We start from the raw sequence: 15,184 nt of genomic DNA, 5'->3' as shown, positions 1-15,184 counted from the left end.
ACAGGAATAGCACATGATTGATCAGAAGGGGACAATGATTGGCACAGATTGATCAGAAGTGGACATGAATGGCACATGAACAATAACTGCGTACTGTAGTCTTCTTCATGGGTAAATAAGGCATCCCCCTGAAAATAAGCCCGAGAGCATATTTTGGCCTTCAAAAAAAAAATAAGACAGTGTCTTATCATCGGGGAAACAGGGTAGTAGAAGAAGAAAAGGCAATGTTCAAGACAAAACCTTAGCATTCCAGAGTGTGTGCAAGTGTAACCTACACAGATGAGTACATCTGTGTGAACTTGCCACAGACAGTAAGTAGTAAGGGAATTCCCATTAATGTTTTCTTCTAAAATTGCAAGCTCCTAGGTCAGCGTTTCTCCACCAGGTTTCCTTCAGAGCAATGAGCAATTTGTGCCTCTCAGGTCAGTTTTAGGGTTGGATCAATTGACACCAATGATCTTTTTGGCTTTCTGTAGGGGTGACATTCTTCTCATTGGCCAGTAATGTAAGAGGCATTCTTCACAATGACCAACATGCTAATGCTCTGTGGATATAGAAATTTTATCAGGGGTTCCCTAAGATCTAAAAGATATTTAAGGGTTTTCCATGTTGAAGAGTTGGAGGAAGGCTGTCCTAGATTACAAGGGCCGTTTGACAAGTAATGAGCCTGAACCATAAAGACAAAAGCTAGGAACTTTATTTTCTATATACATTTTCAATATAATCTCAATGAAGCAAAATGCACCTTTCAGATTTTTCTTATAAGGCCTTTATACCCTTTGTATAGAACTCAACATCTTGGCTTTCCCTTTTAGGCATTTCTTTAAAATTTCAAATAGAATAAGGGGGGTGTTCTAAACAATTCAAAGAATTTATGAATTGTGGCCATTGCAACAGCTGACTTGTGTGCTGGCACATTGTCCTGAAGAAACAAAACCCATTTTGTCAACTTTCCCCATCTTTTCCCCTTCAATTTCTCCTTTATTAGTCACATTAATGTGGAATATTAGTCCCTGTGATTGTTTGACCCTTTTCAAGAAAGTCAATCATCACTACACCATGAAAATCCCAGAAGACAGAGTCCATGAGCTTTATTGAGGACTTTGTGTGTGATCCTTGCCTTCTTTGGGGTAGGAGAACCTTTGTGTTTCCATTGTTCAGACTGCTGTTATGTATCTGGATCAAAGTGATGGATCAAAATCTCATCCATTGTTATGAATTTTTCAAGAAATTGCTGCTCATTTTTGTTGAAATGCTCGAGAAAGACTTTGGAGCATCTCACCCGTTCTCTCTTTTGGTCAGGATTCAGAAGTTCGGAATCCATCTTGAAGAAAGTTTCCTCATTCCAATTTCTTCAGTAAGAATGTGGTAAACTCTTTCATTTGAAATCCCCACACTCTTAGCAATGCTTCTGATGGTCAGTCTCCTGTTTTGGAGGACAATATTGTGAATTCTGTCAATCATTTCTTGGATTGTGACAAGTTTGGTTGCTCCAGGCCTTTCTCATCACAAAGGCTTTTTCGACCTTGTTTGATCTTGACAACACATCTTTTGACAGTGGAATAAGAAGGAGAATCATCTTTTAACACTTCTCGGATTTCCTTTGTGTTTAGGCCCTTCAAGTGAAGGAATTTGATGACCGCTCTGTGCTCAATTTTCTCCATCCAAAAGTTACCAACATACAATTTTTACACTTGTTTAAAAAAAATATATAATAGGTATACTTATATTTTTTGGTCAAATTTTATCTAAGGCTTTATATTTTATTATTTTACAGAGTTTTTACAAATATTTTTATTATTTATGTTAGGCTTGCTATTTGTCAAACAGCCCTTGTATTAAAGACATCAACCTGACATTACTATCTGCATACTTTTTGTAATGTAACGCCTCAACATGTCACCTGTAATTGCTTAAAATGTTTTTGAACCCCAAGCAAAGGTATTAAAAAAAGATGCATGCCTTTTTTAATAATATTCCATATACCAGTCCGGCTTTGTCATAGTGCCCTTCCTCCACATTAGTTGTAGGTGATCTTTATTCTTGAACTGAGCAGTGCCCAGTATGATACGATACAAGAGTACTGTGAGCCCAGGCATATAAAACCCAATAAAGAGCCAACTAGAATTCCATTTCGGTACTTACCCTTATCATGCTGCAGATTCTATGTGATGATGGTCACGCTACAAATACATTCAAATACAACTTAATTAATAAAATAACTTTACTATAAAACATCAGCTTGAACAGTTTTTCAACTTTAAACCTTTGAAAGCTGTCAGCATTCTTAAAGATTACAACAAAACCAAGAACATATAAAATAGCCTAAATATGTACAGATCAGAGTAAGAAAGGTACAGGGAAAAAATAATATATGTTCTGTTATATTAACAAGAAGATACAAGAACAAACATAAAAAAATGAGATATGCATAACAAAGCCCACAGCCTCAGACTTGGGCTCTAACATTGAAAAGGTGCAGAATGCACTACTGAATAAGCTATGCAAATTGAAGCTTTTGTGGGCTACCATTTGAATAACTGTAGATCCAACTAAGCAAGTGTCAATGCCAAGGCCTGGTTATCAGTATAAGGCAAAGGGCATAGCACTGGTATATGTATATTCCCAACAACATGGGGAGGAGTTTGCTGAGAAGGTATCTTTGTCATGCACATCTCTGTGGATTTTAGTACAGACACAATTTTACAATAGGAGCTGGAACCAGCATGACCTACCAAACAGTGGTAAATTAGATGCTCCAGTCCATTTTATTGCACAGTGCATTTAAGTAAAAACCAACAAAAACTTGAGCATTAAAAAATATAGAAAAAAAAGAACATTACTTCCAGTGAAAAAGTCTATATAAATGTATAAATAATGTATACACAATTTCTGGATCTAGAGATAAAGAAAGGAACGGGAAAATATGAAAATCACAGCTTTTCTGCTAGTGGCTTTTTATACTGTGGTCATTTTAAATTTTCTAAGTTTATGATGGGTTTACTTTAAAAGAAAACTAAATAAGCAGCATCACAACTGACTGCCACCTTCTCCCTTTACTCAGATATGCTCTTTATGGAGGACAATGGAGTATTTAATTTTCCATTTCTTCTTCATCTTCTTGGCTCATTGGCACAAAAGGCAACGTGGTCTGTCCTCGTTCAGGATCTTGCATTCGTAGAATTCGGATGAGATTGCTAGAAGGGAGGGAGCTGCAAAGAAAAATGAGACAACACAATTATTATTATTATTATTATTATTAAACAATGGTTACCCAATGCTTGTGTGTGTGTACTGAAAAACCAGTCTACAACATTGATCAAGTATATACTGTTGTACTATGTGGCTGCAAGGCAAAAAAGGCAGTGATATTATGTTTCAGAAGCTGTAGTTTTGTTTCAGTACCACTGTCCTCTTCTTTTTAGGTTCTGTAATAGCACTCCACCATTTTTCTAATGACTTCAATGGCTCTCTTCATCTTCATGAACAAAGCTAACAAAGCAAGAAGGATTAATGCTTGTAAAATGATGTAAGCAACTTTTTAAACCTTCCAACAGCAATATAGGGGCTACCATTGCTCTCCCCCTGAAATGCACAGATATACTTTTGCCATTGTGTCTTCGGCAACCCATTTGCTAACATTATTCTTCATTTTATTACAACATCAATATTATAGAGCACTTTAGAAAGTACACAGAACCTTTCACAATACTCTGACTCAAATGGCTGCTTATAATTCAATACCCCTACAACACCCAATAAACCTGGCAAACCAAATTAACTTTTTTAAGGAAAAAGTGGAACATAAAATGGTAACCATTTGTGTGCCACTATTGAAACACCTAGTTATTTTCTTTTTTCAGGATCTATGAATCATTGCCATTTTCTGGCACAGCAGGTGTAGTGTTGATGTCATTATCAAAACTCTTTTTTTAACTTATCATCAACATAACAGAAAAAAACGACTGAGTTAGGCTACGTACACACGTCAGATGATTCTTGTCTCATAATCACCTCAGGGCTGATATTGGATGAGAACCTGGCGTGTGTATCACACACTCGTCATTCACGGATCCATCCACAGATGACAAACTATCGAAAAAAAAGGGGAGAGAGCACAGTGGGGTGCTGCACCGCCGTTCTCCCTCTCCCCTCTGCATACAGCAGAATGGCATCCTTCAGTCTTTTGTCGTTGGAAAGGATCGCAAAAGATCCTTTTCAATGACATTTATTGAACGTGTGTACACAGCCTTAGCCTCACAACAATATTTTGCTGTCAGGTCTACTTATTGGCTTTAGAAAAAGAAAGAAGGACAGACGGGGCAAAAAGTGGACAAATGCTAGCAAGAAAATCCTTAATCCATTTGTGGTGTTACCTAAAACCAAAGTACAGTCGTGTCTTTGCCTCTCTATGCAGGAAAAAAGACAGACAAGAAGGGAATTCCTGTTCTGAACCAGCTGCTACTCAACAGCACATAAAAATGGGTCATGTCAAGAATAATTAAGAAACTACACAAAGAATTAAGAACTGCCATCCCTGGAGAACTGAGCTCTGGATTACTTACCCAAGGATACTCATTAAAACATTGATTTATAATGTTATTCTCAAAGTGAACACAATATTACTGTAAAATGTATGAAAAACAGAACAGACCTGATTATTAAAGTGAAATCTGTGCCATTAAAAGGTAAGCCGAGGGCAAAGGACTATTACTGATTTACTGTGTTTTCATATCATAGTTGCTACCCCCCTGATCTGATCACTAGTAAGGGGATTTTTAAGAAATAATAGGAAAAAGAGAGAACAGACTCAGAGAATGAACTAAGCAGGAACATCCTTCCACTGCAGATTCTTAAGTATAACTTCATCTCCAGCAAGGAGAACCGTGAAAAGTACAGTAGTGACATTCCCAAATTTCCCCTCAAACCTGGTTAAACTGGCAATCTTTAGGTTATCTCACACAGCAGATGTATAACTATGAAGGAAAGAAAAACTTTGGGCTTTATTTATAAAGTAGTCTCCCGACAATTCTCTCATAATATTAATTTATTTACAGTTTATATCCTATTGTGACAGCTGTGCACTTTTGCTGACTGGTCATTGAGTGGCAGAATGAGTCATTGTTTTATTAGGAACTGAATAAAGCAGAGTAGATAGATACGACCATCTGTCTGAATTTCTGAGGGATTGACAAGGAAATCATTTATAAATAGAGCCCTTTGTGTTCGGGTCCACTTTAACAGTTTAAACAACTGATGATAAATACAGACCATTACTCACACTTCCTCCAACATCATTAAGGCCTCACACAAGACTGAAGTCAACATTTAAACTGCATACAACTACATAAGTTTGTATTGTTAATGGTAAAGTAATGTACACACGTGGGAAAGCAGCTTTTTTCGCACCCAAGAAGTGATGGAGATGCACTCTGCAGTCTCTATGGTTATTAGCCATTCTAACTACTTCTAAGGGAGCAGTAACAGAGCTGATGTAAGGGTGTTTCCAGTCTTGTGGGGGTTTGCACCTTATTTTCAGGATGTTTGTTAAGCATTCAGGATCCCTCTCAGATATTCTCTAAAAGCTTAACTTGCCAACAGCACCCTGAGGAAGGGGGCACCTATAATAGAATATGTGCGCCCCCTGGCGGTCATGCAGAACTTTTGATTTCAATATACCGGTATATCCTAAATCAGAGATAGGGAACAGTTGGTGCATTGTAACACAACTGCATGCTGTGTGAATATGCGCTGCTCTTTTGTCCAATATTTTATTTTGTGTTCATATTGTTTAACATTTGCAGTCCACTATAATTACAGATCATTGCATCTGGAATAGATCAGTTTAACCAGTCAAGACTCCAAGAAAGCTGATCCTGACGTTTATATAACCAGTCCGTTCTTTAGCTCCCGTGTGCACGTTTTTTATTTTCATTATTTCACATGTCTACACATGTATATTGTTAAAAGGGGAGGGCTCCTATCTCATATGTATTATGGACATTTTTTTACATCATTTTCTCTTTCTGTACAGTGTAGATAGCAATTGGCAGCTGCTCTTGGGCACGTTCCCTCTGGCACCTTGTGTAACAAACTGCTTGTCAGAGTGTTGGAAACCTGCAGGAACTCTGATATCTCAAAAAGCTTGTGTGGTGGTTTCTGCCACAAGCAATAACTCAGATGAGAAGCACAGAAGCAGCTACGTCATCTGTGATTTGTGTTTGTCAACCGCTAGTCTACGGTATGGAAGTATCATTGGATTTACTTTAGACCTGCTCTGTGTTTGGTTCTGTCTAGTGTAAGGTTTGTAAAAAAAATCTATTCTACCTTTCTTTAGAATGACACAAAATGAAAAAAAGATTTGGTTGAGTGAAGTCACGCCTGATCACTGCTATTTCAATTACCCCAATTCTTGTGGAAGAGCTCTATAGTCAGGCAGACTTCCTAAAATCTTTTCTGGAGTGCTGAAGATCTTAGTAAATACCTGGAAAGTGACAACCATACTTTCTTTATACAGTAAAAAGTAAAAAGGAAAAAGCAAAGGGACAATGGTGGATTACTTCTGTAATGAAGCCCTGCATGGAGTAGGCACCTTCAAATTTTTCCACCTTTAACTACGCACTTGGTCACATCTTCATCTGGTATCTTCTTCACTGTACCTATGCAGTTTACCACTTATTACTACTGTATCACACACTGTATGCCTTGTATTGACACACCACAATTCACAATCTACTGCATGATAATATTATTAAATGTTAAGAAAGCACCACTGTCTTCTGTGGTGTTGTAAAACTGACAATTCACCAAGCTCACCTTACCTTATTGAGCAAGGTACATGTAGTGCACAAATAGAAAAGCTCCCCTGTATTTTATACATAAGTGTGAAATCCCTTTTCTTGGCAATTTATTTATTGTTGGTCAGCCTGAAGAACTGCATTTCCCCCTGTTTTTCCTTTTTTTTTTTTTAGGTCTAGCTATTTTTTCACCCAGGTTTTTCTTACCCAGATCACAGCTGCCTATACAAGCAGGAAGTGAAACAATGACAGACTGCAGTCGCTATGTAAAGGCGGTGGAACTGGAATATTCCTCAGAAAGCTTGAAGCACAGCTCTCATGCCAGGACATCCATTAAGAATCTGGTCGCCTAGCGAAACTGTGGTTCTTTTTCAAAGTTCATGCTTTATTAAAGCAGCCCCAAAGCATAGAGTGTTATCAAATCAGATTCTGGCTTCCCGTTAAGGCAGCTTGTATTGGCCATGAGTAAAGGGCACATTATCTACTTTAATGCTCAATGGCTTGGTGAGGAGTAGAGAGAATGGCTTAAAATGCCTGACACAGGATGTAGGAACATGCACACATTTCTATGTGTTATTCTACCACATCAAACTACTTTTGATGTCTACTTTTTCCTGAAATAGACTAATGATGATCTTAGCCTAAGTATTGCTTTTTAGAGAGTACATAAACACACACAAAAACATCAAACACATTATCATCATAATTAAATCAATCATAATTACATTTTTTAAAATGTAGGTGACTATTTTTTCCTTGTTTTACCTTGCATTGTATAAGAAATAGTTGCTGACCATGCCAGGGTGTAAACTTATTTTAGTCTGCTGTGGCAACATACTACTAAGGGCAGCTTAGTAGCACATATCTAGCTAAGGGCAGTATCATTTAGTTCTGCCAATAATTGCAATCACACAAGGGGCCACTGTCAGTAAAACACTCCTAAACTCTCAACATCACCAGCAGCATTGCCCGATAGTATGGGTAACAGAGTTTGATTTGAGATCCTCCTGTCACTGCAAATCAAGGAAATGCTGACTGGGCTTTTTAGATCACAGAAAGAGAAAGAAAAGGTCACATATTCTGGATAACAGCCTAGAATCAGGGTACTTAGGGATATTTTTTTTTTGTTATACACACTGAACTCTTATGAGAATGTGCAAAATTTCCCAACCTTCATTTGAGAAAACAGCATTTAGGTTTACAACCACAGTATTGACAAAAGGACGCACGTTTTTGGAAAATAATACTGTTGTATAATGATATACTGATTATGATATATAATGATATACTGATGTCATGAATACATTCTTTCAAAGTCATAACCTAATGAAAAGTAAATTTTAGAGACTTTTTCCCACTAGTGCAGGAATGTGTGGCAATGTACATGACATGTTGGTGCACTGGGTTGCCATTTATACCTAATACCACCCCAAACACACCTTACTAAAGCACAGCCATGTGTTACACTTTTAGAAGTGTAGCTTGCACCAGAGTTCTGTATGAATGGCCTGCTAAATGCATATATGTTTAAGAAAACACAGGGTATAGCTGTAATGTGAACGACCCTGTTCCCAGCTACAACAGCTAAATATTTTCTTTAGCAAATTTGTCTATTGTAAATACTAAATAAACAGGTTACCTCATATGTTGTGGGGTTAAAAGGATAAACTGGCGAAATCTCTGGGAATCTGCCATCGTAAGTATCATATCCATGGATATCCGCCTATTTACCATGTCCTGCAAGGCACAATATAAGAAAGAGACTGAGAACATAAGAGATAAACACATTTCTTTCTAAAACATTACACTGCACAGGGATTTACAGAGGATTTAACTTTTTCAATAACATGGTGCTACTACCCAAAGAAAGGAATGCGAGGTGATAAAAAATACTATGACTTTAACAGATGGTAGACATAATTTAGAGTCACGACACAGGACTTAACAGAGATGTATGGAAATTGCAAAGGAAAAGCACAACAGAATCTGATTGCTTAATGTGAAAACAGTTTGGGGAAGGCCCTATTCTTTTCTAGTAGGGCTGTGTGCCTGTGTGACACAACACTTAAGATATGAAGGTTAGGTGTTTGTAAAAGTTTGGCTTTATACTAGATTTTCAGAAGTAGGTCAATAAGAGCGTTTGTTGTACTTCTCCTAGTACAAGTTTCTTTGAAGGTGCTAAATAGTGCTAGAGGCAGATTCTATAAAATTTACTGTATAGGATGAAGAGTGGAGTCTTAGAAAATAAATTATGTTATGTGAGATCCAGGCACTATATAAAGTTAGCCCCAAACCTGCCTGTTCCATTCTAGGGCATGTAATTTTCACATTTACTGTGTTCTTGTAGTCAGAAATTGTTTTTAATATTCTCTATGACCTCAACAGTGTGTAAAACTTTCTTACTGATGTAGGCATCCTCTCATCCCATCATTGTCACTTGCGACCACTATTAAATGTAAATCACTGTGTAATATGTTGGCGCTATATAAATACTGTTTTTTAAGAATAATATAAATATTAATAATATTATTACCCCCTATAACTTTAGCTCCCAAGAACCCTTTTTCTATACACAGTGTGGGCGGGCTCTTGGGTTTCAAGGCGCTCTTCTGGGAAAGAAATTATTGTATGCATGTGAAGAAGGAAAAAGGAAAAAAAGAGATTGCAGACTTCTGCAGTCTAGCAGGTAGAGCTGACAACATTTGTTGGGCTTTCAATGAAGCAAAGGCACAGTATTGTCAAACAAGTAGTTAGGAGAAACCTGAATTTTTGGACTACTAACATCAGTGCAATACATCATAAAAAATATGAAAAAAATAGAAAGACATTACCATATATACATCAAATTCATCCAGACACCGGAAAGGTGATTCAGCAATTGACCACAGAGAAAGTACGAAGCAAACAGTTGAGAAAGATCGTTCCCCTCCAGAAAGAGACCTCATGTCGGATATTGAAGCTTTGTTTCCTTCACCAGGCTGGACCTACAAGGGAGAAAAGACACTTTAGTGACATAATGTGAAAGTTTAATACAGTGTAGACTTACATGTATGCTGCCAGGCATTCCCATTAATCTAAATGTCAGGGGTGATGCTTTGACTGGAGTTACTATCGAAGATTCCATGTACAGGGCCTATAGGGTGGTGAATGTATGTATTATGTATGTATGTATGTATGTATGTATGTATGTAACCTCTGTTTCAGTATCATTTCATCAGCATTCCCTATATAAGGCTTGTACAACTAATGACACCACATTCTCCTGCATATAATTTAAAGCACAGGATACGCAGTGTAGCATGAACACATGAAGACATTGCATTATACCCAGACACCTTTACAGCATAAAATATCTCCCTGTATCTACACAAAGGCTTCTACATAATAGCAGCAGTACTATGTCGCACAGGATTACCATGAATAGAGTCACGTAAAGTAAAAATATATACTGACAATCAATACTCTAAAATCAATGCCATGGATGAGGCCTCTGCTGAACAGTAGATTGGTAGAGATCATTGCAGAAACTGTTTTACACAAAATATATATACATCAGACTACTATACCGAACTACATCAGCATGTCATGCTAAAGACCCGGGAATTTAGTGTAGAGAAATATTATAAACCGCACCACTACATATGAATGTCATGTACAAGGTGTATATAAATATACATAAAACTCTCACAGCCCTAATCCGCCTACTCTTGCCTTGTTTCTGGAAAAGCTATGGTACGTCTTTCAGATGGAATGGACGGAGGCATCTTTGGATAAAGAAACATGGGTCACTAAATCTCCCGTTGAAAATTAAACAAAAAATGATCTCCACCTCTGAACAAACTACATGGTATGCATATCCCCTGCTTAATAATGAACCCCCAGTTTTTTGTTAAACAAGACTTAGTGATTTGAAACCTTGTATGAATGATTTTTTTCTTCCTCCCCTAAAATGTTACCATATCATATAGTCAACTCCAATTATAAATAATTTTTCTTTTTTTAATATAATTTGTTTACTCCAACACCTATGTTATAATATTGTATGTAAATATTCTGTATGTTGAATACTTATTTCCTAAATAAACAAAAAGAAAACTCTCACACTCTACAGCACGGGTGCCCAACAGGCAGATTGTGATCTACTGGTAGATCGCAAAAGCAATGCGAATAGATTGCGGAGCCCTGCCTTTCAAAATAAATTCTACTACGCACAAGAGTTATTAAGTCAAAATAGCGTTCCACCATGGCTGATAATCATTTGGAAGTCTGTTTGAGGCTTGCTACCAGCAACTACTGTCCGGACTATACAACTTTGGCTGATTCCATTAAGTTTAGGACGCCTTCAGAGTAAGGCAAAGCTCTACAGCATTACTTTTGAAGTAAATTATGTAGGTATAAGCTCAAGCAGCAAATCCTGACAATTGTATACAATACAATGCATATACAAGTATGCATATATGTTTTATTATACATAGCAGCAGTTTACACAAAAAAGGCTTTCACTAGAGCAGACATACATATCTTCAGTAGCAAATTAAAGCAAGAAGCAGCCAAAAGGTGCTAAATAAAACTCACAGATTAGCCTGGGGATTATCAATCCTGCAACCAGGGAAGCCATGACTATAAACGTATACATAGAGGTGAAATGAGGCTTTAAATTTAAAGCAAGGTTCTACTTTCATGCAAAAAACGATACCTCCCACCCTATTCAGGAGACATACCATTTGCATCTAAAGACAGAAACCTCAGACAAAAGTAGGAGACAACACAATTTATTCCATGTCTTACTATCAATGAGCTGCAATGAGGAGCCTATTAGGTAATCCAAAACAGTATAACCAGTCATTTGAAAGTGAGTGCCCCCTGTGCAATCACTCCCTTTCTCACATGTGCTCCTTTAGGGTGCCAAGGAATATAGGTGACCTTGGAAAAACAGAACCATCTAGTTTTTCTCAGTGGCAGCCCCAAACAGAATGAATAGGGGTGACAGTGAGAGGTACTAGTACTGCTCACTGTCCCCAGCTGTCAAATGTGCAGGCGCTGGTGGTCCTTTAAGAACCGGCACTGCGGTGCTAAAGACCCGAGACCCGGGAGAAACAGCAATGAGTATAACATTGTCTTGTATTGTCTAGTTAGTAAGCTCCTATGTTCCCAGTTTTTTATTCTTGTTGCACTGTGGCTGCATGAAGTATTGAAGCTATAAAGCTGGGCCAGCATGGATTACTAGAGTGGTTGTACAGATTTTAAATCAAGCTTACACAATCATTTCGACTATTATTTTATTAATATAATATAAATTTTTTTGATTTTGGAAAAACTCAAAAAAATAGGAACCTGAATCTTAACCCCCCCTCCCCCCCCCCTTGCAGTAATCCCGGGTGTGACTCTGGGTGCATTTCACTTGCTAACCCGCTGGTCCTGGAGACACGTCCTTCCTCTTCAATCTTCAGCCGACGTGTGGAGAGACGATATCCGGGGCTTCTCGGTGACGTCGGTGCGGGCGGGAGAATCGTCGGGAAACTCAAATTATTTTGTATTGGATTCAATACAAAATAACTGTATTGAGTCCAATACAAAGAAATCTTCATATAATTTACAATTATATTATATATATATTACACAAGCTACAGTACAGTTATATTACATGTTTAACAATGTTTTTATTTTTTTATTTTTTTTTTTACAGATTTTTGTGTTTAAAGTTTATTAATAAGTTTATTAAATATTGGATATATTTCAGTGAGTTATGCCTAAGAATTTTAGGCCTAGAATTAAAACGCTAGAAGAGTGTTAAACAAGTGTTATGATAGAATTTAGTTCACAATTATCATAATACATTTACTATGTCCTTATTACCCTGTATAGGGACACACATCAATAGTAATCAGATCACAGGACATTATTTCATTGCATTATCTGCGAGGACCCCTAGTGGTAGATCTCACTAAACTGCAACTTCATACACTGTACAGGACATGAATGTTTGATACCTGTAGGTGGATGGCAGCCCCTGTATTGCGACCCAAGTTATCAGTAACCACCCAAAGAGAGCCGGGTGGTTACTGAAAAGTTCAGGGTGGTGTGCCCAACTAAAAGGGGGTGGGGAGAACACTGTTAGGTAAGTTAATGTTTCCTAAATTTCAGAAAGGTTCTTTTTGTATAAAAATGTATCCCTCAAGTTGCACAGCCCTGATGACACACTTACGGTAATGGAGAGTGTTTCATTCTTGTGGTCGAATGAGATTTTCCCAGAGTAGGCTCGCTGAGAGAGTAGGGAGTCAAAGTAAAACTTGCATCGCAAACTGAGATACCTGGACAAAAAGAGAGTGAATAGAAAATAAACCCACTGCATTAGAATGAAGACAAGTTTACAACAGCATGCAAATGTTCTTTTATTACCAACTCACATTACTGGGCTATTATTTATCCACTTGTTGGCAATCAATTCATTTGCAACCCATTGTTTTAAAAGTGCGGAAAATTAGGTGATTGCCAGGCACAGGTTATGGAGCAATTCCAGGAAATAAATGAAGGCAATCAGTGAGCTAATAATGAACGGTGTGATCGAAAATGTCAGTTTACTTTAGACAGAAATTTCAGGCAACAGGTAAATGCAATCTGTGAGCTACTAATGCAATCAGAAAGCTATTTAGCCACTTGCTGTTTTCACTACTGTATATTTAAGTTATCTTAGACTTCACTTATGCCTCCACAACATGTATTTAATACCTAAACTCAGAATTTTCACTCTACATAAAAGGGTAGACAACCCTTTTAGGAAAGGAAAAAATTCTGTTTTTTTTTTTTTTTTTTTTTATAAAAGGGTGCAGCACCACCCCCTAGTTCTCGATTGCCTAGGCGTCGGGTGTCGGGTGATGTAGTAAGTAAGAAGCCCCTGGGAGGAGATGGCGGCGCCCGGCGTGCTGCCCCGAAGACGGATGCTGTGACGACGTGGGACCCGATGGAAGAGACCTCCAGACTGATCAATTGCTCTGCGGGATTGAAGGAAAGTGTATTTTTTTTTTTTAATAGGTTGAGGTTTGAGTTTACTTCCTTTTTAAGGCAGTTTACATGTGCACTTCAAGCACTTGTCAGCAATACCTATCTGTATGAGACAACTGCAAGAGTTTCTGTGTAAATAGTGGCTGTAGCAACTTCTCCTGCAAACAAAACTTATTTGACTCACAGTTCAGCTTCCATAGAGGGACATACTCATATCAAAGGAACATTGTTACTTTGTATCCATTTTGTTTCATTCAGCAGCAGGTGAGATAACTTTTAGGCTGTATTTTCCATCATAGAGCTGTCATGCTTGGTTTCAGAAGTCAGTGATAAGGAATAAAAATATTGATCAAGCAGTCTATTTTCTCTGTGTTTTCTGATATTCATATTTCAAAAGGGTCAGTGACTCAAAGAACTGGTGCCAATGGGTCATCATACCAGCCAGGCAACTAAAAATATATATTTTTTTCAATTTTAACTTCTTTAATAAATTTTAGTATATTAAGAAATCATCATACAAAACAATCTTTGTAGCTTAAACAACTAGTAACTTGGAACAGTAGGAAGAGGGTAGAGAAATATTATTACAGGGGTTGGGGAACAGAAGAACAATTATAGGGGGGGGGCACCGGGCGAAGAGAAGATAAAACAAGGTAAAGTGAGACATAGTATTTACATAGCTAGCAAAACGGACAAATAACAATGAATTGTACATTTAGGGTGCAAAAGCTCCAAACATCATATTGAGGTGGTGCTGACCTTCAATGTGTCATATAAGGGTGGCCAGATAATCTCTCTGTCCCACAATACCCATTGTACAAGGAGATACAGGGCCAAAACCAGCTGTATATTCACCCTTTTATATGGCTGGGAATCTACCCTGTAAGTATTACAGTGGTAGCAGTGCTCACTCAATGTCTCCACAGTCTGAATCTAATCAAATACAACTATGTAGCGATTGTATAAGTTGTTTAATTGTAGGGCAGCAAAGTGGCTCAGTGGTTAGCACTCTGGCCTTTGTAGCGCTAGTTCCCAGGTTCGAATCTTAGCCAGGACACTATCTGCATGGAGTTTGCAGATTCTCGCTGTGTTTGCATGGATTTCCTCCCACATCCCAAAAACATGCAGTTAGGGTAATTGGCTTCTCCTCAAATTGACCTTAGACTGTGGTAATGACATATGACTGAGGTAAGGACATTAGATTGTGAGCCCCTTTGAGGGACAGCTAGTGACATGACTATGGACTTTATAAAGAGCTGGGTAATATGTTGGCGCTATATACATCCTGTGTAGTAATAATAATAATAATAATTGTAACCCTCATAATTTGGCATTTGGCAACCCCACACACCGCTCATACCTACTTTTTTAGTTATTACCAAATG

The 15,184-nt window shown here is 37.7% G+C and overlaps 1 protein-coding gene across 1 annotated transcript in view; it reads right to left on the bottom strand.

Annotated features, from left to right (window-relative positions):
- Window positions 1-2,210: 2,210 nt before the first annotated feature.
- Window positions 2,211-15,184, bottom strand: part of SMC6 (structural maintenance of chromosomes 6) — a 47,582-nt gene continuing 34,608 nt past the window's right edge. Inside the window, exons 23-26 of the mRNA XM_072410087.1 lie at window positions 13,003-13,108; window positions 9,629-9,781; window positions 8,437-8,534; window positions 2,211-3,212 (exon numbers count right to left, since the gene is read on the bottom strand). Of these exons, the coding sequence (XP_072266188.1) occupies window positions 3,095-3,212; window positions 8,437-8,534; window positions 9,629-9,781; window positions 13,003-13,108 (475 nt within the window). The 3' untranslated portion in view covers window positions 2,211-3,094. The remainder of the gene's footprint in view (window positions 3,213-8,436; window positions 8,535-9,628; window positions 9,782-13,002; window positions 13,109-15,184) is intronic.

The sequence above is a fragment of the Pyxicephalus adspersus genome, chromosome 4 (assembly GCF_032062135.1).
Source record: "Pyxicephalus adspersus chromosome 4, UCB_Pads_2.0, whole genome shotgun sequence".
Lineage (NCBI taxonomy): Eukaryota > Metazoa > Chordata > Amphibia > Anura > Pyxicephalidae > Pyxicephalus > Pyxicephalus adspersus.
This window is presented reverse-complemented; position numbering and strand designations above follow the sequence as displayed.